Genomic DNA, 23,444 nt, shown 5'->3' with positions numbered 1-23,444 from the left:
ATAACAAGTTATATACCATACATCATTGTTTTTGTTTCTTTAAATGCAAATAAATAGCTATTTAACTCCTTCACATCACCAGACTTTGCGAACTGATCGCGCGACGATGTCTAGATGCCGATCTATGAATAAATATCCAGAATATAGTTGATATATTATTTTCAATGGTCACATAGAAAAATAAACACTATATATATACAAAGAAACTTTTATTCAATAAAATAAATCAATATTTCGGTACCAGTCTTTACCAGACTTTTATGCTCTTTACCACTCATTGTTTAGTAGGACCGCACTACTTCTTGTCGCTAATTCTTGACGACCTTTGTCGCTTCTTGACGCTTTTTATCACCTCTTGTCGTAATGAGCGAGACCGGGTTATCGCCCCTTTCATTCGTCAAATCGACGATATCCGAGACTTTTTTCAAAATATATTTTGAAATGGGAAATAAAGAGAAAAAGAAGAAGCATAAACGAGACAGATCATCTGATAGCAGACACAGACATAAGAAATCCAAGAACAGTAGACGGTAAAGAACGTACAGTGCATATGAATTTAAATTTCAACAAGTGATATGATGGTTATATCTGTATATTTCAAGTTAAATAAACATCATGTAACTTCCATCTACTGGTACATACATGAAGAATTTTAAAAAGTCGACTCATTGGCATGGACAAAATCATAGGAATAAAGATAAATAAAAAAATGAATCTTGATCATGTTGATACCAGATAATGCAGATTGAAAACCCTTTGGTGAATAGGGGTTTCTACATTTGTACCATACTGTATATTCATACATGCCAACCTTACCACTTTAGGCAGTAGTCTACCGATTTTCTGGTGTTTCTACCGCCTACCGACTTCAAAAACTTTTCTACCGATTTCAAAAATGATTACCAATTACTTTCATCTTTATTTAATTCAACTCTACGTTATGGTTGAGTCCTTAATGTGATGAGGTCTCAGTATCGTATTAATTTTCCCATGGACTTCTATAGTGAAGTGCATATTTTGTAGGATTTTAAAAAAATATGTAAATTGATTCAATAAAACTCACTTATGTAGCAATTCTAAGGACATGTGAAAAAATAATTTCCCGCAAATAAAATGGGAGGATCAGTCCATGAAGTTCAGACAGAAAAGTAGTCTTGAACTATAAATAGCCATTTTCTCTACTTTCACTTTCGTTTGCACTCATCAAACCAACCTTTTCAGTGGAAAATTTTTATGTTATCATGTTAGATTTTCTTTTTAAAAAGTTTTTCATTGTACAGTGTGATGTTTGCTCTATTTTATAAGTCATGGTTCATATCTTTTGATAAAACATTAGTTTGTAGAGAGGCAAAAAGAAAATGCACTATATTTGTATAGCATCCATGTTTTGACGTACACCTGCTCAGGGATATGCAATACGATACTTGTACCATAACTTTGCCATTACTGGGGGAGTTGAATACAGGGGAGTGTAACGCATGTCCGACATAGTATATACCCCGACCTTTTCATTGACTATTTAATTACATACGCACCAATTAAAAAAGTTTATTGGCGCGCTAGATTTTGAACTTGGGAAAATCCCTGATACAATACAATTACAAAGATGGGGGTTGAAGTCCCAGAAATGAAAGTCCAAGCTGTGAAGCGTTATGACAATACTTACAAGTCCTCATGGACTGATAAATTCCCCTTCTTGAAGGCCTCATGTAAAGGAAACATGTATGCCTTTTGTGAATATTTTCGGACAGACCTAACAACAAACCATGCTGGGCTAGTGGACCTCAACAAACACAGCAAAAGACGTCACTTCTTCAAAATAAATTTCTACTGTTAAACAGTTCTTATATTTTGTCCTTTTTTCTTTCAAAAATATGTCCAGCAGGATGCAGCATTTTTCTTTATTGTTAAAAAAAATTGGGGAGATGGGCAAATATTATGAACAAAATGGTAAGTTTTCATTCCCCTTATCAGGTGTTTTTCATCCTCGAAAATGTGGTTCCAAAAGGTTGGCATGTATGTATACTCTCAATCAGAAGTCCAAAAGTTTCAAATTCCTGCATTTTCATGATTGTGTGTTATCCCATTGTGTTCTAGCTAGGATTTGAAAAAGGAGGGACATAGGGGAGGGGGCACTTTAATGCATAGCATGTTTTTTCAACCTAAAAGGGACATGGATCTTAGTTTTTTAAAATGTATGTTTGCACCAAGTCAGAAATATCTTCCTTCATTTTTTTTTCTTTTCTTGTAATGAAGCACTAAGGGATACTCAATGGGGGCAGAGGGGCGCTGTCGTAATAGGGGCGGGGACAGCACCCCTCCATTTTGGCCTATAGCTAGGACACTACCATTGATAATTGGCATCTACAAGATTTTTTCATATGACATCACAATGCCAATTTTATCTGTAAACCTAGGTAACATGTATTACCAGATATGAAACACTAAGGAGTACAGTCATGGATTCAAGACACTAGTTGATTCATTCCGTCACTTAAGAATTTATCTCCAACAGTGATCACAGTTAATCTTAATTTTATATGTTACTAAAATTATGTCCATTGAGCCATTACTTCCCCAAACACCACCACCTAATTTTTCATGATTCCCCCCTCTAAGAAAATCTTCAGAATCTTAATATAATTGCAAGATATTTTACACTACTTGCAGATCAAAATCACTAGGGAACTTCAGATTCAAATTAGAGATTTTCATCTCCTGGATGAAAAACACTAATGGAATCAAAATTAGCCACTGTTACACTTAATAATTAAGCTACCATGTATTTTTGTGCTGAGACAGAGGGAATGATGCTCTAAGGTTGCTAGTTGTTTATGAGGGATACAGAAGCACTGCTTCTACCTTGTGACTTATGTTCACCGACATCTAGGCTCAAAGTCAGACAGATATAATCAGAAACAATGAAGACGTTCATATCAACAAGGTTGCTGAAGTTGCACTTTCTGAAAATGAAGTAGTTAAGGAAATTCAAAATATTGAAGATTATGTTTGATGTTTACAATAAAGTCTTAGATACTAAACCTTTTTCCTTTAGTGGTCTTACATCTTCAGATTTCAATATTGAATCAAGATCATTTGAAACTTTTTGTCTCTCATTTGAGTCAACTACCCTTACCCTTCCTACATGTGTGTTATCTATATTTCCATGGTTCAGTGGGCAAATACTTACGTTGTAGATATTTGGAACTCTTTTTAATGGCATGCTTTAACAGGGTTGACAATAACAGTAGTCAGGTAGTCCTGTGCCTACCTATTTTGAGAGAGGACTACCTAGAAATTTCAATTAGTACATGTAGTCCTTTGGGCTACCTAAATTAATTCTTAAAATTTTACTATACCTAAAGACAGGGCCACAAGACAATTTTGAAGACTACCTAATTTATTGATCAGAAGGTCATTTGGGCTACCTACATGTAGCTGGAATAGTTGGTGTCAAACCCTGTTTGTTAGACATAAAAGTACCAGAAAATATTATTTGTGGTCTTCATTTTTTCAAATTACATCCCAGGTTTAGGAGCAACCTGTATATCAGCTGGTACTCTTGATGCATTACACATTCCAATTACTTTCAGGAAATTACCTTGCTACAATGTAGGCAGTAATAAATTTAACAGAATTATGATGATTTATAGAATTTCGATTAGTCATGCAAATGCATTGTAAATGAGGTTAGCATTCTTATAGCTTGTGAGTCCATACAAACTACGGAATAATTTTATGTCATACTCATCTCTGGGGAAAAAAGAAACTATAACATGTGAATAGTTAAATGTTGTGTAAGGAAGCTAAGCCCCATTTGAAAGACATACCTGTGTGTTTAGCAATGGAGTACAAAATCTGTCACATTGCAAAACACCAAAGACTACCTGTGGTAATTATTGTTAACAAGAGAGTACGAATGTAGATTATAACAGTTTCAATGTGCATCAAGTAGAAACTTGCAGATCCTCCTTTTTAGCTCAATCGTCCCAAGGCCATGTGAGCTATTGCCATCACTTGGTGTCTGTTGTCTTCTTTGACCTCATCTGTCATCATTAACAATTTTTCAAAACTCTTTTTTTCTGAAACTACATGTTCTTGACCAATTGGAACCATACTTGGTATGAGTGTTGCTTAGGGTATTCTTCACAGATTAATTTTTGGGATTTTTGATCCATAGAAAAACATGGCTGCTGTTACTATAAATTTAGGTTACAGACCACCAATTCAACCAATGAACATTTGGAACATCCGCAAAAATAGTCCTACGCAGAAATTACCCCTGTTTGTCATAGTGCTGTGAAAAAACGTGCTCATCTTATTTAAAAAATTTAAACAGTTTCTGAAAGGAAAAACATTTCTGTACATTTTATAGGTGCATTTTGCTTCTTGTGATGTGAAGCCTAATCTCCATAATGATTTCTAAATATACCCCTATCTTGTGAAAACACTGGGATTTCCCATGCTATTTATAGACCCTTCACTTCCGGTGACCAGTACTGCACTGCAAGTCTGCTAACCCCACATGCCACTCTGAGGATTGTGAGCTGACATATGTAGAATCATGCTGATATATAGTCCTCTGCAGGTTAAAGTTAAGGTAAAGTCCAGAGAAGCCATTGAATATTGTGAAATTAGCATAGAAGCCTATGGGAAGTGGAATTAGTGGTTTCTAGCCTATAAATAGAACAAATGAGTCAGTCAGAAGTTTTTCTCGTATATCTCCAAAACTGTTATGTTTAGTCAAATTCTTTCAGTGCTGAAACAATCTTTTTTATAATGCCATTAAAGATCTGCATTGGATCAAAGTTGTCAGACGACTCCTTGAGTTATTGCACTTGAAAGGTGAAAATGATGGTTTTTGTTTTTTTTGTTTTTGTTTTTTACAGTTTTCAGCCAATATCTTAAAAAGTATGATAGATAAAAAGAAACTTTAATTGCTGAAATGATCCTTATGATATGGCCTACAAAAATATATGGGGATCAATTATGTCAGATGTTTCCTTGTTATAATAATTGCCTATGAAAGGCAAAAAATGTTTTTAGCAGTTTCCAGCTAACATCTTCAAAACTATAATATATAGAAAAGAACTTCCTATTGATGAAATAATCCTTAAAAGTCTTCTTTGAGTCAAAATTGTCATACAACTCCTTTTTAGAGTTATTGCCCTTAAAAGGCATAAATTTAACCGGGTGAGTGATTTACACTCCTGGGAGCCTCTTGTTTATGTATACCATCTAGTTTTAAACAAGCTTAAATTTTGTCTTGGTTGAGCAGATTAACACATCATTGTTCATACCCATTAGCTAGAAAAGAAAACATCAATGATTGCTTTTTTAGTCCCATACCAATGACTTTAGGTTGCATTCTGTCCATCCGTCAGTCTGTCAGTCTGGCAAATCACTTTTCACACCTTTTTTTCCTCATGCTTGCAGATGCACTATTGATTTTTGGTATATTGCTTTACAATGATTTCAGATCAAGTTTTGTTTTGGTCTGTTGATTTTTTGCTGAGTTACATTCTTTGGACTTAGAAAATTCTTGTAATAAGTCAGTTTTCCACACTTTTTGTCATGCTTGCAGATGTTTGATTGATATTGGGTACATTGCAAGTTACAGATCAAATTTGAATTGTGTTCTAGTCCATTGTTTTTTTACTATGTTATGGCCCTTGGACTTGAAAAATTAGTGCAGAATCAGTTTACCACACTTTTTTTGTTAACAAATTATGCATGAAGTTTGCATTGTTCTCTTCAACATGAATTCTTCCGGTAGGGGAATTTATATTGCCATGCAATACTATCACAATGCCTGTGTAAATTTATTTTGCTATTATTACATGGACTTCTAAGAACATTTAGTGCACCCTTTTAGATTGAAAATTTGAAATGTTTGTTTAGAATTTTCTCACTACATTTTATATATTTCAGATCACAATCAGAAGATTCTGAAGATTCTTCAGACTCAGAAGGTCACAGGTCAAGGTCTAAGAAGGATAATAGATATAGGTCAAGGTCACCAAGAAACAGATATGACAAATACAAATCCCACAAAAGCAGACATAGAAGTTCCTCATATAGTTCTGAAAGTGAAAGTGAGGATGGTTTTAAAGGAAGAGAAAAGAAAAAGTTTCAAAACCTGGCATTAACGAAGGAAGAAAGGAAGTATGTTTGGATATTTTTTAAGTACAGTGGTTTTTCATAAAGTGGTATTGTCATTAGAAAATTCTCTAATTATTTTATGTTATAAAGTGTTATGGAACAACAGAATAGTTAAGAAAATAGTTAAGACCTGGGGCACTTTCCATTATACAGTTCATTTTAGTTGAACAACAGATTTGTGTACCATTTTTGGTTCATACCAAGTGGTTTTTCTCAGAGGACAAACCAGACAAAGCGGAAGTAGAATTAGAGAAGGTTGATTCGTACCGGTTGATGAAAAACAAGCCTGTTTCATATAAAAATGTCAAAAAAGTACTGGAGTTTGGAAAATAAATTCAAACATAGATTGTCATTTTAAATACAAATGTAGCATTACCATTAGAAAACTCAATGTACAGTTTTTTTCATAATGTACATTTCTTTATAGGCAACAAAAAGAGGTAATGAAGTCACTAGAAACACCTGAAGAAAAAAGACTCAGAAGACTGGCAAAGAAAGAAGCTAAAGAAAGGAAGAGGAAAGAAAAAATGGGTTGGGATAAGGACTATTTAGTAAGTCTATATTCATTCTACAATAATGCTTGACAATATTAGAGGACAGGAAAAAAAGTCAAGGAAAATACCATCAAAACTTGACCCATGTTGTAGAATGTTACTAAAAACAAAAGGGCAGTTTCTTTCAGTTCTTTAGGGAAAGCTAAGTTTTATCAAGATACATGTAAAGACCTTTTTGCCAACTTTTTAAAAGCATCTTAAAATATTTGTAAGCATTGTAAGTCTTAATTGTTAGTTTTTTTTCCACCATTTTTGTTTAACTATCTGGCATAAAGTTAATAATGAAATAAAACAATTTCATATTATATATTGTAAGAGTACATTTATCTGTGGTAAATTTAGTTAATCATATTTTTAAAAATATGAACTAAGGCTTTGCCTATGAGGGATGGAGCTATTTGTACTCCAATTGCCTTTAATTTATATGTAATTAATGACACATTTTATGTTAGTTAAACGCTTTGTACTTTTTGGGGCGACCAACTGGTCCACATATTGCCATGTAACCCTCAGCTTCTTGAACTATTTGCTATTATTGAAATAACACTGATTTTGCATAATATATTTTTTAACAAAACATTGCTTTCTGTATGTTATTTGCAACTGTTAATGTAATTTTTGTCAATACAGAAAACTAAAATACAATAATCAGTATTTGTCAACAATCAGTGCTTAGCAACAAAAATGGCAGAATTACAATATGATTTCTAGTAAGGAATTATAAATTTCATTTTGATTTATCATGTTACTACTGATGTTTGGTTTTGGAAACAATATATTGTCCCTTTGGCTAAAGCCTTTGGGGTGGATATCAAGATCAACATTGAAAAATATACATGTAAATTAATACTCACTACTTTCAGGGTTATTCAAACAGTGACAATCCCTTTGGTGATGAAACATTGATGGAAACCTTCACATGGAAAAAGAAAATGGAGAAAGAAGGGGTCCAAGTTCAATCACAAGAGGATGTACATAGACATCAAAAGCAGAAAATGGAAGAAAGTAGGGTAGGCATTAGAATAATTCATGCTGTTAGTCATGTGATGTTTTGTAAAACTACTCCAAGTGTAAATATTATTGTTTTATAGATGATATCGTCTTTTTACAGTTTTCTTGGTTAGACTAGAGTAAAAAAGGGTATTTTATTTCCTTGGATACTTAATTTTATGGATTGTGTATCAGTTAAATAAAATGAAAAATCAACAATTGCCTACATTTTTGGTAAAATTACAAGCAGAGGAAAGCTTTTTTCCTGAAGATTGAAAACCAAAAAAAAATATATGAGCATTTATTATTTGTTTTTTTGTGAACATGTTTTGCAACACTGACAATTCAGACAAATAATGATGTATCCCTATAGTAATGACTCCTGTTTTTTATTTTCTGGTTTTGAGTAAAAGTTCTGGTACATTGATTCAAAAATTCTTTTGAATAAAAAAGATCAGTTGACATTGCTAGTTTATTTTGAATTGAGATGGTAAATTTCTGATTTTACTGAATGCCACTTTTAAATAAAACGTTTCATTGGAAATACAGAAAAAGCTGAGAATATGGAACTTCACTTTCACAATGTATTTATGATTAAAGCTGTCATTTCATAACTTTGGTACCCCATATGCTATTGATTGCAAAAAAAAAAATTGGATTGGTTGGTTAATTAAACAATTAGGTATGACAGGATGTCAACCACTCCATGGTTTCTTCCTCCTTGATACATGTTATAAATTATAACATTATTAATGTGGAAATTTTTAAGATTCTGTCTTTCTACCTGAGTTGACTTTCATTCATGGAGATAATTGTTTGTAGAATTCTTGATTTTGTTGTTCCATAGTCACATGAAAACTACAAAAATAAGCACCTCATGAATAAAAATAAAACAATAGTACTCAATTTATGCAAAAATGAAGTAAATTGACTCTATTGTGTAAATGCAATGCTACATTAATGGCCCTTATTTCGTGAAAATCTGTAGATATGTTGCTGGAAGTTATTATCATCCCTTGTAATGTTAACAGCTCTTTAAAAGAGATATTACAAAAAAATGTTTCATATTCCATTAATTGCTTTTTTCAGAGAGAATTAGAAAAAGTTAAGAAGAGAAGACAGGAGAGAGAAAGGGAATTAGAAGAAAGAGAAAAAGAAAGAGTAAGTCTATACATAGCTGTTACTACTACTTTTTGAATGGAATACAGAAAAGAGATAAATGTTTTTGAAACCCACTACATATAGTGACATGGTGTAATATGAATGTGTTTGTTGGTCTGTCTGTGAAACTATGGTTTCTTTGTGTGACTTGAGATCTGATTTAAGGATATTTTAAAAATGCATAGTTTGCTGTGCTCAAATATGATTGGATATTTTTGATGTCCTATTAGACGTGTTTGTTTTGTTCTAATGCAATAGCCTTCTTTGACATGACTGTTGTTGCATACATGCATCATTACATTTTGTATGGAAGATCAAGTAAGTGAAACATTTGTCATGAGTATACAAACAAGTCAATATTAAAGTTCTCATCATCCAACAACAAGTTCATTTTGATAATGTTGTAATATTATTATAGAAGACTTAATGTCTGTATATCTGTAGTGTTATCTATGGTCACCTTTATTTTAAATAATAGGAGCAGTTACAAAGAGACAAAGAGGCTGAATACTATAGAGAATGGGAGAAACAGGAAGATACAGTAAGATACAAGATTAAGGGCTAGTCAACTACATAGCTTTAGTAGCACTCCACATGAGAATTATGTAAAATGTGTTTCATGGTTGGAAAGCCTACATATTTTTATCTTTGATATTTTGTTTAAAATATCATAGTAAGCTGAAAGTAACAAGTGGTTTTTATATAACCCTTGTTCGTAGGAGATAAAAATTATGTAGAATGTTCTGTAGAAGTCAAAATTAAACTAAAACTATTTTAGGAGACATGGTCCAAAGCATAAAATAACAGAATTGAAGAGTAGAATACTGTAAACGGTGAAATTATTGTGGCAGTGTAATGTGAAAAATAAACAATTGTAAATATTTTCTTCATAGAACATTTTAAATCAATTGGAGGAATAATCGAAAATTCCGAACTGGGCAAAAGTAGATTGATTTTTAAAACTATGAAATAAAGACAGTGCTTAAATTTCATGATTATCAGTAATTTAAATGTAAGATACTGGTATACAATTACGTTTTCTGGCAGCTGATTGTTAAATATTTAGATAGATACATACGTTGATTTCCAAAAATTGTGAGGAATATTTTCTGTATTTTATAGTTTCATCTCAACCAAGCGAAGCTTAGATCTCAGATAAGAATACAGGATGGCAGAGGCAAGAGCTTATCTAATTTCATCTAAGTTCTGTAATTTCATGTAAAATACAAATAAATGAGTTCTAATAATTTTAAAGAAGCTAATTATTTGAAATAGACTAAATACAATTCATAACTGTATGATAGAAAATGTTTCATTGTTTTCAATTTTGCCTGTTTGATCTAGGTATCAAATTTACACTTTGAATTACATGTATTTGCATTTTGATTACAGCCAAACCCATAGATTTGCTGGCCAAATACATTAGTGCTGAAGATGATGTCTCTGCTATAGAAATGCATGAACCTTACACATATCTTTATGTAAGTACCACTAATTTCATACATATTTAAGTACATTTTTTTTTCAAGGAAAAAATTACAAATATGCTATTATTTGTAATAAAAAACAAACATTGACTTTATGTATTTCCAGACTCACCATGGGAAATACTTTATAAAAAATAAAAAAAATAATGTTATCAAAGCAGTATGCAGGAGTTTTTCCAACTTATTTTTTTTGTTATTTATAGTACTATAAAATATGTTAGACCTTTTGAATCTTTTCTTCAGAGATACTACAGAATATACAAATAAAACATACGGTTAAACATTGAATACCAATGGCATCAGTCAAACGATAATCATACGTACTTTGTTATGAAAAATGAGCCATTGCGGCGAATGCACTCAGAATTGCTAAACTCAGGCTGAGAAACATTCTTCTATAACCACTGTTGGTTCAGTAAGACCTATTTAGATAAGGTTTTTGGTTTAGCAAAAAGGATAGAGAAATGTTTTGAATAAAATGAAGTGTAAATCAATTTTGTATTGTTATCTTTTATTATTTTAGGGACTTACAATAGCAGACATGGAAGATTTGTTGGAAGACATTAAAGTTTATGAAGAACTAGAGCAGGGTAAAAATGCTGACTACTGGAGAGACATTATAACAGTTACCAATGATGAATTATCTAAACTCAGGAAACTTGACAACAGTCAAAGAGGTAAATATTATGTTAATGGGGGTTAGACAGGTATATGTTTTTTTTTCTTTTTTCTGCAGTTGTCACCTTTACTGATAGAACGTATTTTAAATTAACATATCTTATCACTAAATTAAACTTGTTCAGAGGAAAAACTATTAAATGTTCTAAGTAATATAAGAAAAAATTGTGCATTTCAGTTTATGTAAGCAAAGTGACACTATTGGGCATAAAATGTTAATATGATAAATTCGAGCTGAATACTTTTGGATGTCTGTTGAAGTTTTGTTGGCAACTGATACCAAGTAGAGGTAACAGATACATCCTATTACTTTATGTAATTAAATATTAGATGGCAAAACTTATATTCATCTGGCTTTTACCTTGTCACTTACAGTGAAAGCAGGTCAATTAATTGCTCAACTTTGTCAGTCCATCCATCTGTCAGGCTTTGAGAGTACCTTCTCTGTGTAATCATTAACTCAAAGTGTATTTACAAAAAGTATCAAACCAATATTACAGGTATTCAAACTTTGCACTTAACGTATACACATATGATGTGCATCTCCCATTATTGAGAAATTTGATTTATGTATTTCTACATTTTTAGCTTGTTGAACAAAGCTATGTTTCAGCAGTGTATGTTCTCAGTTGTATATTACTTTATAAGTTTGTAACCCACACTATAGTTTTTTTTTTAACTTGCTTAGTGTTTACTTACATATTGAGGATACATATGTGTTGAAAGATAAATGGGGGTGACGCAGGTCCAGACATATATAGGTCTTGGTATGTGATCTAAATTTCACAATTCTTATGATAGTCATTTCTTGACATGGAAGCAAATTAATAATTTGTTGTTATTCCAGATTTCAGAGATAGAAGAGAAGGAATTAATGAATCTGTCAATTCAGAAGTAGCGTCCATCTTCAAAGGAAAAACTACAAATCAGTTACAACTACTTGAGGAACAGATCAAACAAAAACTTAAAGGAGGAGAAGGAGTTGATATAGGTATATTAAACCTTGAAAGTAATAGAATAATCACCACAGAATCAATTAAAAAATAAGCTACCATCCTAATCACACTGCTGACCAGCTCATTGGTTTATCACATACAATTTTGAAGACGTAGGAATTGCCCTAATGTCCTTACAAATTTAGTAATGTCCTGTACTATTACATGTACTTAACACTTATTTTTTTTTTTGCAAATGGACTGTTGTTTTAGAAAGTATTACAGTGTTTTTATTTCAGGCTCTCTAGTCAAGGTACCTTTTTTAATGAGCCATTTTATTGCTTATAAAATCCCTTCAATTAAGTAACTTTGGCACTACTAGCATTACTTGTAATTGGTACATGTAGGTATAACAAAAATGTTAAGGGAGGCAATCACATTTTTACAGGGTTCTTTTATTGAGTGGTAATTGATTTCACATTAATAAAGAAAAAAGTGTTTTGAAAGATGACTCAGTTTGAAGTAGAAAGCAATATGAATTTAAACACACACTTCAAGCATTACTGACTGTTGTTTTCTACTTTTTTTAATTTTAACATTCAGGATATTGGGAATCATTGTTGCAGCAGCTGAAGGCACACATGGCCAGAACAAGACTAAGAGAAAGGCATCAGGAAGTCCTCAGACAAAAGTTGTTTAAGCTGAAACAAGAAGTATGTAAATAAGCAGAGAGAACTTCTCAGCAAATGTATAACTTGAACCACTTCTTAATAACATACCAAATCACAACTTTGTTATTCTTGTTCATGACATTGTTAATTAAAAAATAATTCATTAAGGTTTTTTTTAAATGCATTTGATATATAAATAAAGCTGATATAGTTTATGTTGCTTCTTTATCTGACTTTGAGCTATTTTACCCATTCCTTAATATATATATAGTGGCAGTTATTGCTTATTTTTATAATCTAGAAATACATGTGAGACATGTCTTAATTTCTTATTCAGCAAGGTATAGAATCCCAACCATTATTTCCTGCTGGTGAAAGATCAAGCTCTCCAGTAATAAAGATAGAAAAACCTGACATGCCTCCACCACAAAGTGTTGAAAGACCTCCAGTAGCTCCTAGTGGAAGTACTGAAGATGAACCCGGAACCAGTGGATTAGGGAACCAGGATAAACAGGAGGATGAAGAAAGGTATGGCAGTCACATTCATTTATTTAAATCATGTGGACTATTTATGGTGATTTACAATTTGATATTAATTTTGAAGGAATTTAATTTTTTTGCAGGACTCATAGTGGGATGTAAAAAATGTTTTTTTACTTTGCCATCCCAAAAAAATTTAAAACAGGAGGGTACAAGCAGGAAAAATAGTTACCTATCAGACTTCTAAGTATTCTGAAAATGTAATTTGATAAATTCATCAGTTTTACTGAATACAATTTTGTTTAAAGTCTGTAAAAATGGAGTAAAATTCAATTTTTTTTTATATGTTTGTTGAAGTGAGGAAGAGCTGATCACAGAAGATGATTTAGAAGAACAGGCCTATGTAGAATATGAAACTGGATGTTACTCTCCAAAACTTTTACGATTGGAAGAATTGGAGATAGATTCTGTTGTGTATGAAGTGGCTGATGATATGAAGAAACTGGAGTTAGCTAGAAGTCAAGTCACAACATCAGGTCGAGTTAAGGTGAGTTTTTGTACTATAACTTCTCCTTGTCCCGGTTCTACCACTTATATTCATTAGGTTTATGGTGTGTTATTGTGCAATTCAGTTAATTGTTGCTTTTTAAATATTCATAGAGTCATAAAGTAAAAAAAAACTTAAGACATTCTGAAACATTTATACATAAAGTTTGAAACAAGCAACTATGTCCTATATATTGCCAGAAAAGTTTCATTTAACATTTCAAAGTGAGTTTTAAATTACTAAATTAATCAGCTTTTGATTCAGCAATGATTATAAATAATAATTAAAGGAGTTTACTGAAGGGAAAACTCATTTTGAGAGTAATGACAATTGTTGGTACTGATTGATTTTTGCTGAAACCTTTGCCAATCACTCAAGGTGAATATTAAATCCTGGTTAGAATTTTTTAAAACATGAGGTTACAAAAAGCCAACAAATGTCAGGTTTTCTTTTTAAAAGAAAAATGTTTTATTATGAAATTAAGTTGTTCCGATGAATTTTGGGTTGTTTTTTAAATAAGATGACCTGAATTTCAAAATCTGCTGTAAATCCTATTTCATGAGAACTGGATAACTAATATTATTCCTTTGTTGTAGTTGGATGCCGAAACCGAGTTTGAAAAGAAAGCCAGGGAGGGTATGAATGATGATGAAGCCCAGTTTAGTGTAGAGGTCCCACTGGCTACCCAAGCTTTCCTGTGGTCTGATAAATACAGACCCAGAAAACCTAGGTTTTTTAACAGAGTACACACAGTAAGTTGCTTTAACCAAAGTGTTTTCAAGTCTTTGGTTTCGATTTTCAAGTATTGCTAGAGTCTTAAAGATGTTAGCTTATCTATAGGTCTCAGGCAATACTTGGATATTAATTTATTTTTATACAACCACAAAGAAATTGCAGTCGTATAATGGTATCATGCTGTCACTGTCGTCCATAGACACTTCACATTCTGTTCAATAACTTGAGTATGAAATTTATGAAATTATACCACTAGGTGCCATTCTACAAAAGGAAGCCTGGGATTGATTTTGGAGTTAGTAACTTGAGCCATTTCAGAATAACAGGCAAAAAGTGGACAGAACCAAGCATTTTCAGGATGTCTGGACAATAATGTGAGTTAATGTGAATGGATTTCTTTGAAATTGTACCAGTTGTCATACCTTGAAAGGAATGTTGGGGTTGATTTTGGGGGTCATGACTTGAACCATTTAGGAATTAGTGGCCAAGAACGAGCATTTTCCTGATATCTAGACAATTGAAACTTTGAAACTTTATTACTTGATTAAACGCCTATTTCTACATATAAAATATATTCAATGGCGTTTTACAATTTAAGAAATATATATATATATAGTATAAATATTATACAATACAGTATGTACACAATATAATCATACAAGATTTAAAATAGTGAAAAATAGTCTGCAAAATACAATGATTTAAGTTGACTTTTTAAAGTATCCAAAGATTCACAATTTCTTAAGTTTAAAGGTAACTTATTCCATAGTTTTGTACCTACAGTGCTGAAAATAACATGTCTGGAATTTCTCTTGGACATTGTACCTCAAGGTATCATACATGCCAATAAAGGAAGGCTTAGATTGATTTTGGGGGTTATGACATGAACTGTTTAGGAATGAGGGGCCAAAAAGGGGCTGGAAACAAGCAGTTTCTTGATTTCAGACATAACTTGGGTAAATGTGAAGTCTTAACAGTGACTTGAGTAAAATTGATTGGGTCTCTTTGAAACTGTCCATTTGTACCATAAGGTGCTACACCACCAAAGGAAGACTGGGATTACTTTTGGGGGTTGTAACTGGAACCATTTTGGAATAAGGGACCAGGAACAAGTATTTTCCTTGTTTCTGGATAATAATTTGATATCTAATAAGAATTATACCTCAAGGTGCAATACAATAAGAGGAAGACAAGGATTGATATTGTGGTATGTGACTTGTAGGAGGTAGAGGCTAAAGAGAGGTCATCCATTTCAAAGGCATAACATTTAAATTGAACAATAAATTCTTAAGAAGTATTGAAAATTGATTATCTAACTTTTAGTTCTCCATGATGTGGATTTGAACTAGGTATCTTACAGTAATTCCTACAAACTTATTTGATATCATGATACATGTACTTGTAAACAACTGTTTTGTATTGTTAGGGTTTTGAGTGGAACAAGTACAATCAGACTCATTACGATATTGATAATCCACCACCTAAGATTGTACAGGGATATAAATTTAATGTAAGTATTTTAATTTGTGACTATTGTGCACTCTGTATTGTTTTTAACTTCAGTTATTAGCTTGAACATTAAAATTAAACCATTTGTTTTAATTGTACAATATAGTGAAATAATTTTGCTGAATGCTGATTGCTAAGTAGAAGTTACATGTAAGTCTCACAGTTGGTAAATACATAGACAACAGCATATCATAAACTTGTATGAATTTCACCATTTTGAAGTGCTTTTGATAACATTTACTGTAAACTCAGAAAATACTGCATGCTTTTACTGTTACAATTTTAAGATGAAACAGCAGTATTAATTTCTGTGGTATTGAGGAATGAACTTGCGTAAATTATCATTGCATTCCTATTACCAGGTAGTCACATTTCTAAGAATGTCTCATTGATTATTCAAGTCCAAATTAAGATTCATACTTCCTTCAAAGTCTTATTTAGTTTGGAGTTATTTGAATTGTGGACTGTGATTGATGCTCATGATGTCACTGTACCAAGTTCTTGCCCCAATGAGAAACAAACAATAAAATTAAATGATTACTATATAATATGATATTTATATTTTTCAGATTTTCTACCCAGATTTGATAGACAAAACAAAGCCTCCAGAATACACTTTAGTGAGTATTTTATACTTTCATAAGTACTGGTACCTTGAAAAACTTAACTTGACTGAGTTTTGCAATATTATCTTACTCTTAACAGAAATTCTAGGTTCGTTAAAAAATATTTTCTTTTCATTTCAGAGATATTTTATTCCTTCTTTTAAGTTTCAGTTATTGGGGATCAATTTGTGTCATTCTCAAAGGGAATGAAGCTCACAAACTTACAAGGAAATGAAAATCCTGTGAATGTGTTTTGATGATGTTTTACTTTATTTTTCAGACACCTTGTGAAGACAATAGAGATTTCGCTATTCTAAGGTTCAAAGCTGGCCCTCCTTACGAGGTATTATTGATATGTATGGTTGATAAGTCTCAGATTTAAGAAAGACCATCACTGTTATAATGAGAATTTTTCTGAGCAACTTGCAGATTTTTACAGAAACATACATGCATATTTTCACCAAGAAAATGCATGTAGTTTACATTATGGCATTAAAATTTATCTTTTTATAATAAAGGAAAATTATCCTAATCTACATTTAAGTAACCACCTAGATTTATACTCAACAGACTTGTAATCAGACTTTATTTGCAATATTACTCCAACTTTATGTCAGGGAAAAGTTAGGAATGTTTGGTACTATTTACCTTGCTATTGTTTTACTTACTAAGAAAACAAATGCATTGTAGTTCTTTCTTCATTTTAGATGTATAGTAAGAAATGGTGTCATAATGTATTTTAGGACATTTCCATTATAACTGTTTTAAAACCGTATTGGAGGTAATCAATAATATAGTAACCAATTTTTTTTACAATTTTGTTTTAAGTACTGAAGAAAATTTTATCCTATTTTTCATCATTTTTCAACTTTCAGGATATAGCTTTTAAAGTAGTGAACAGGGAATGGGAGTACTCATACAAGCGAGGATTTAGATGTCAGTTTCAGAACAATATATTTCAAATGTGGTTCCACTTTAAACGATACAGATACAGACGGTGATAGATGTGTTAAAATATCGTCAGGATACGGATGTGAAATTTGATACATTGCATTTCAACTGCTATTCCATCTCTTGCAATGTCTATGGCTGTCATGGCCTGTGACATTTAATGCCTTTTAAGTGCTATTTACAAGATATTTGGTCTGTTTTTTACCAGAGTTTAGTTCTTTAATTTTTTGTGCAACCAAATCAGCATAGATATTGTAAACAAATGAAGGAAATGAATGGTCACCGGTCCTATCTATTTATAGATTTGTCTCTATTTTGTAGTAGTTAGTTTAATTAATTAGTTCATCAGTGAATGTGTTCTGTGAAAACACACTGAATTTATTACAGGACGAGGCAACATTACATGTTAAATTAATTTATAAAGCCAAGGTTTCATGAAAAGAAAATGTAGTTTACTGTCATTTCATGGAATGAGTCAGTTCATGATATATTTACATAGTCACAATATAATACATTTGTAAATACAGTCATTATTATGTAAATAAATTTTTACATAAATTACTCGTGTTCAGTTATCTTTCACTTTTCATGACTGCTGAAGCGATTTCTTGTTAGTGTTTCCTGTAGCTTTTAACAATTTAACAAGGGCAGGGTAATCCAGGTAAAAAATGGGACACTCTAGCATGTTATTGTTAGCAGCAAATTTGAAGCACGTCATGCTATCATACATCTATTCTAAGGAAAATTGACAGGAAAGGGCAGAAGCTTTTAAAATCCATGAAAAAGGGTATGGTGCCCACACCCATCCAAAACTGTAGGATACACTGTTTATATTACTACTTTCTGCTTTATGGCACCCAATGTATATGGTGAATTAAAGCCTTGAATAGCCATATGTGGATCCTTCCATTGAACAATATTTTTTCTCATTTCAATGGTAAATGTTAAAAAAAATATGTACTCACCTTGGTAAACAGTAGTTAAACATCTCATTTTTACAAAGAATAAGCAGAGTAACATTTGAAAGTAATAATGTTTTTGAGGTTTTCAAATCTTTCAGGTGACTTTTATATGATTCTTTTGGTTGTTGATAGAAATGAAATTGCAGCAAGTACTACATTGCTAAATAAAGAAAATAGGGACATATGTGCAGTTTTGGACAATTAAGTAGAAAATAACAGTAGTTATTAAGATTCTGATACCAGTAAAATTGTTTAGAATGGCTAAATCTCAGCTTACAAATTATTAACTACTATCCTCAACCTTAACTTGTTTCCAACAATTGTCCATAGAAGTTTATTTTTAAATTCTGTTATTGTAACTAGGTTATTATGATTTTTTGTTTTTTTAGTTCTATATTCACTTTTTCTGTCAAAGTTCTGTGTAAAAAATCTAATTGCAATACAAATAAAGAGATATATCAAACCTGGTTTTAGTATCCATTGAGATCACATCAAGCTGTGTCCCACAGAGCATTCTATATAGGTTTCTTAATGTGTTTTGGTCAAATAATTGGATTAAGACTTAACACAGGTTCTGAAATATCAGATGTGATTTAGTAATTCCTTAAAACAAGGTTTAAACTCATTTTCTATTTGACTTTTTCTACATCACAATTCCATTATGTAAGGTTTCATATCCGTTTTCAGACAGTTCCTGGTTTTATTTTATGTATATTCCATATTGCATTAAACCTTATTTTGAACTAATGGTGTGAATCCTAAATCCACACATTTTCAATTATCACAAACTACTGTGAAAGTACTTTAATTTATGGATTCCAATTTTCGAGGATAAAGAAAGAAACACAAGGTTATGCACTCTTGAATTCATGGTTTTGAGGTTTTCAGTTTTCACATCAAGGGAAATCTCCTTTCCGTTTGGAACCAAATTTCATGGTTTAGCAAACCCATGAAAACCACGAAAATTTTTACCCCTTCAAACAACAGTACTTCCACAGTATTTCTCACTTGTTCTGACTGGCCTCTAACAATGCCCAAACCATGATTGTGCTACATACCGGTACATATTATTTGTAGTGTTAACCGATGTCTTTTTGTGCAAATTTTTCAGGGTGTAGACTTTTTTTTTTAGAGTTTTAAAACAGATGGAAGTAACCCTTTAAATGTCAGTTATAACAGGAGGTATTCTGTCCTGAAAATACAATGCACATCTGACTGTGGCAGATCAACTCAAACCATCATTAGGCCCTAAATTTTTACTAAATAAAAAAGGTGGAAAATATGCTTTATATTCACTTTTGTAAATTTGCTTGATTATTCATTGAACTAGATTGCCTTATACACATTTTTTAATATTTAACAGAAAAAATGCCAAATTTTCTTTTTTGTGAGGGTAGATCCCCCTCCCACGGATCCTCTTATGCACATTCATTATCAATTCCAGAACAAAACATTACACTTAACCTAGTATGGTATACTTAAGCTGCTCTGGCCCCATTTTTGTCCATGAATGAAAAAGTTCTGTACTTTCTTAGATGGCATAAATTACTGTAGCAAGGCTTTCCTTTTATCTATATTTTACATATGCCTAAAATGTACGATAAATCTACTTACAAAATGGATTGGAATTAAATGTTTGTCTTTAAGCAGATTAAATTACAGATTTTTATCAAGTAATTTACATAACAAGAGAAGAAATCTGCTTTAACACGTTTAATTTAAAACCCTTTCACCTTTTAAGTATTTATTGTAATATTATGGATTCCTTGTACACATTTTAGGGAGCTGGTTGTCTGGAATTTGATTGTCAAAATAGGTAAATTCTCAAGTGTGGACACTGCACAAATGCGTTTGCACTTCATTACAAGTTTTATCCTCAGCACAACACCTCCTGTTAATCGAGTCTTATTGACCTTTTAATACATTTATCGTCAGTATATTTTTTAAAGATTTACGCGGGCTTTAAATGCAAGTCTGGACATTCAGTTGGTTTCCGAATTTTAATTCTCTGTGACTGTCTGATTGTTATGTATATATCACAACAATTAATATAACGCAGAAGGAATCTGCAAGCAACATTTCTGTCCCATCAATAAAGATTGGTTGTGTAATATTTATTAGAAATTCGACGTTCAACGGGATAATTTGCCTCGTCTGGGAAGTGATAACATTACCCCTTGCTACTACAAATGTTCAGAAGGACTAAAACAAAATAGATCATTTGTTTAATAAAAACCGTATAAAAGTTTGTTTTCTTATAATTAAATAAGTGGACCAGGTACAGTGACATACTATGCAGCGGAATAAGTCAAAATTATCATTATTTTAAAAGGAGGTCTCCCGTGGAGGTCATTAATTATTTCTGGACCTCCACAATTCAATTTCAGGACCTCCATAAGTATTTGAGGAGCTCCGCAATTCACGATTTCAGAACCTCCACAATTTGTGACATTTCGAGTTCAGGATTTCAGAAGTTTCTCGAATATTTACGGAGGTCCTGAAATCGAATGTTATGGAGGTCCAGAGATATTTAAGGAGCTCCTGAAATCGAATTATGGGAGGTCCTGATAATGACGAAGTTTCATAAATGATTAAGGACCTCCTTAAAACGTGGTACTTTGTGACTCATTCCGTGCCTCATTGATAAATCCAAAACCCGTCACTCCAAAACCAAACAATGTTAATGCGCTCCCCTGTCTAGCAGACTCCCCGTTTTACAAAAGCGCAGACTAAGACAGCAAGATTCGGCTTCTAGATAGATCTCGCCATTATCAGCGTAAATCACACGTTTAATTTGAAGAGGACAATGTCTTAAGGCATTTTTGTTGATGCAAAGCATTGTATTTAACATGCATATCACACAAAATTAATTTTACCTCACAGCATGGACCAGGTACTGTAACTTGTGAAGTAATTACAAATCTGACGTCACAAAGGTATTGTAAATTTTACCTTGTTTCTATGCAAAATCATGTATTTTTTCTTCACTAATTTTCACCAGTTTTCACGATTAGTCAGAAAAACAGCTGTAATTTCCCTACATGTTTTTCTTGACTCATTAAACTCTGCCACTTCTGAGGTACAGCACTACAGGCCTCAATTTCACAAAAAGTCATAAGTGTAAAGTTGATTGTAAGTAGTGATGTTACAACCTAAAATAGCATTGTGACGTCATAATATACGATCAATTTCACACATAACTTTTCGTGAAATCAATGCCTGTACTGTAGAACTTCATCAAAGTTCATTACAGTTCAAAAGTTTGATTCCAGCATTTTCCATTTAATGATAAAAAAATCATCAAAAATCAGTGGAGAACTATTCCATTGACAATGCTTTGAAAAAGTGCAATTTTAGATAGAAAGTAATAGGAAATTTAGGAGTGACTGATTATAAAATTAATTTCAGTATGTCTCAGTTACATGTGTGTATGTTGTATGCACGTAACTGACCAAAACACTACTGGATCCTTAAATGGCTACCATGTATTCTGTTTCTCTTTTATACTTCAACTAGATTAGAAATGCACCATTTCAGAAAATAGGTTGTGACGGAACCTTTAGCAATGTTGGAATAACCAAAACCTGTGGTAGGCAAATTGTGCATGAGTGGATCTAGATATTTCAGGGGAATCTAATGTAGAAAATTTTAAGAAGGTTTCCAGTCCAGAGATTTTTAATGGGCTCCAGTTTATAATTTGCTCACTTTGACACTTTTATCAAAACTTTGCACAAGATTAAGTTAATTCTATGCAAAATCTTGACCTCCAGAACTCCTAGATCCACTGCTGCAGTGTTTAAAGCTTTTAATGGAAATAGTAGAATTGGGAGTTCAGCATAGGATCATGCAAAATGTGATACATGGTTGGAAAATCTACATATTTTTATTGTTGATATTTTGTTTAAAATGCTTTAGTTAACACAAAATAATATGTGGATTTTCATATAGCTTATATTAATTAGAGGTATACATGTAAATTATATAGAATGTGCTGTTGAATTCAAAATTAAGGGATATAACTCTGTAAATGACACTAAAATATAGAATAAACCATTGGATTTTCAATGTGAATTGTCTCCTAACAGCAGACAGATTGGAATAAATGATTATACATTTCATCATATAGACTTATAAAGCAGCTTAATAACAAAAAAAATGTGAAGCCTTTTTTTGGGTGTATCACATATTGCAGAATATGTATGATTCATACAAGACTGTTACTTAATTTATAAGTGTATTTTAATTTCAAGTAGTTGAATGTTAGGGAGGAAATGGTTAGACAATATATCATTTAAAAACTAAGATATGCCTTTTTATGATTGTGTATAACCACAGGTCTGTGCTGTTGCTTGTCAATGTATACATAAGAATGAGAATGTTTGTTGTAAAAGGCACCTCTAAAACTGCTACATGGTTCATATTTTTAATGTGTACGCCTTTAACTCTTCACATAGTGCTTGTTAAAGATTACTGATGAATTATAAATTCTGATGTGATATCCTAACAAGAGTTCTAGGCCTTATTGTGGGAAAAATGATAAGTCATAATGGTTGCCTAGACAATAGACAGTCATATTTTAACTCTTCACATAGTGCTTTTTAAAGATTACTGATGAATTATAAATTCTAATGTGATATCCTAACAAGAGTTCTAGGCCTTATTGTGGGAAAAATGATAAGTCCTAATGGTTGCCTAGACAATAGACAGTCATATTTTAACTCTTCACATAGTGCTTGTTAAAGATTACTGATGAATTATAAATTCTAATGTGATATCCTAACAAGAGTTCTAGCCCTTATTGTGGGAAAAATGATAAGTCCTAATGGTTGCCTAGACAATAGACAGTCATATTTTAACTCTTCACATAGTGCTTGTTAAAGATTACTGATGAATTATAAATTCTAATGTGATATCCTAACAAGAGTTCTAGCCCTTATTGTGGGAAAAATGATAAGTCCTAATGGTTGCCTAGACAATAGACAGTCATATTTTAACTCTTCACATAGTGCTTGTTAAA

At 32.0% G+C, this 23,444-nt stretch overlaps 2 protein-coding genes across 17 annotated transcripts in view; both read left to right on the top strand.

The window, feature by feature from the left end:
• The first annotated feature begins 359 nt into the window (after positions 1-359).
• Positions 360-18,026, top strand: LOC148622041 (splicing factor Cactin-like). The gene is made up of 18 exons (XM_088571544.1): positions 360-530; positions 5,932-6,165; positions 6,590-6,713; positions 7,580-7,726; positions 8,796-8,867; positions 9,346-9,408; positions 9,990-10,044; positions 10,260-10,348; positions 10,878-11,031; positions 11,880-12,023; positions 12,571-12,680; positions 12,976-13,166; positions 13,476-13,665; positions 14,262-14,417; positions 15,827-15,910; positions 16,479-16,529; positions 16,795-16,857; positions 17,390-18,026. The coding sequence occupies exons 1-18, from the start codon at positions 364-366 to the stop codon at positions 17,513-17,515; spliced, it is 2,220 nt and encodes a 739-aa protein (XP_088427670.1). The 5' UTR covers positions 360-363; the 3' UTR covers positions 17,516-18,026.
• Positions 18,027-20,161: 2,135 nt separating this feature from the next.
• The window catches only part of LOC148622040 (uncharacterized), a 56,697-nt gene continuing 53,414 nt past the window's right edge, over positions 20,162-23,444 (top strand). For 6 of the 16 annotated variants that reach the window (XR_015920541.1, XM_088571530.1, XM_088571533.1 and 3 more), the window contains exon 1: positions 21,160-21,363. The gene's annotated coding sequence lies outside the window, so the exon portion shown is untranslated. Of the gene's footprint in view, positions 20,244-21,156; positions 21,364-23,444 lie in introns of those variants that run through there. The other 10 variants (XM_088571528.1, XM_088571534.1, XM_088571529.1 and 7 more) reach the window with 5 other exon arrangements.

This window comes from Perna viridis, chromosome 3 (genome assembly GCF_037379345.1).
Source record: "Perna viridis isolate PV_CMFRI_1.1 ecotype Kerala chromosome 3, ASM3737934v1, whole genome shotgun sequence".
Taxonomy (NCBI): domain Eukaryota; kingdom Metazoa; phylum Mollusca; class Bivalvia; order Mytilida; family Mytilidae; genus Perna; species Perna viridis.
The sequence above is the reverse complement of the archived record's forward strand: the minus strand, read 5'-3'. Positions and strand labels throughout refer to the sequence as shown.

Coding starts and splice junctions, on each gene's coding strand:
- LOC148622041 (XM_088571544.1), top strand. CDS start 364: ATGAGCGAGACCGGGTTATCGCCCCTTTCATTCGTCAAATCGACGATA. Junction 10,045..10,259: donor AAGAATACAGGATGGCAGAG/GCAAGAGCTTAT, acceptor TTTTGATTACAG/CCAAACCCATAGATTTGCTG. Junction 13,666..14,261: donor CAACATCAGGTCGAGTTAAG/GTGAGTTTTTGT, acceptor CCTTTGTTGTAG/TTGGATGCCGAAACCGAGTT.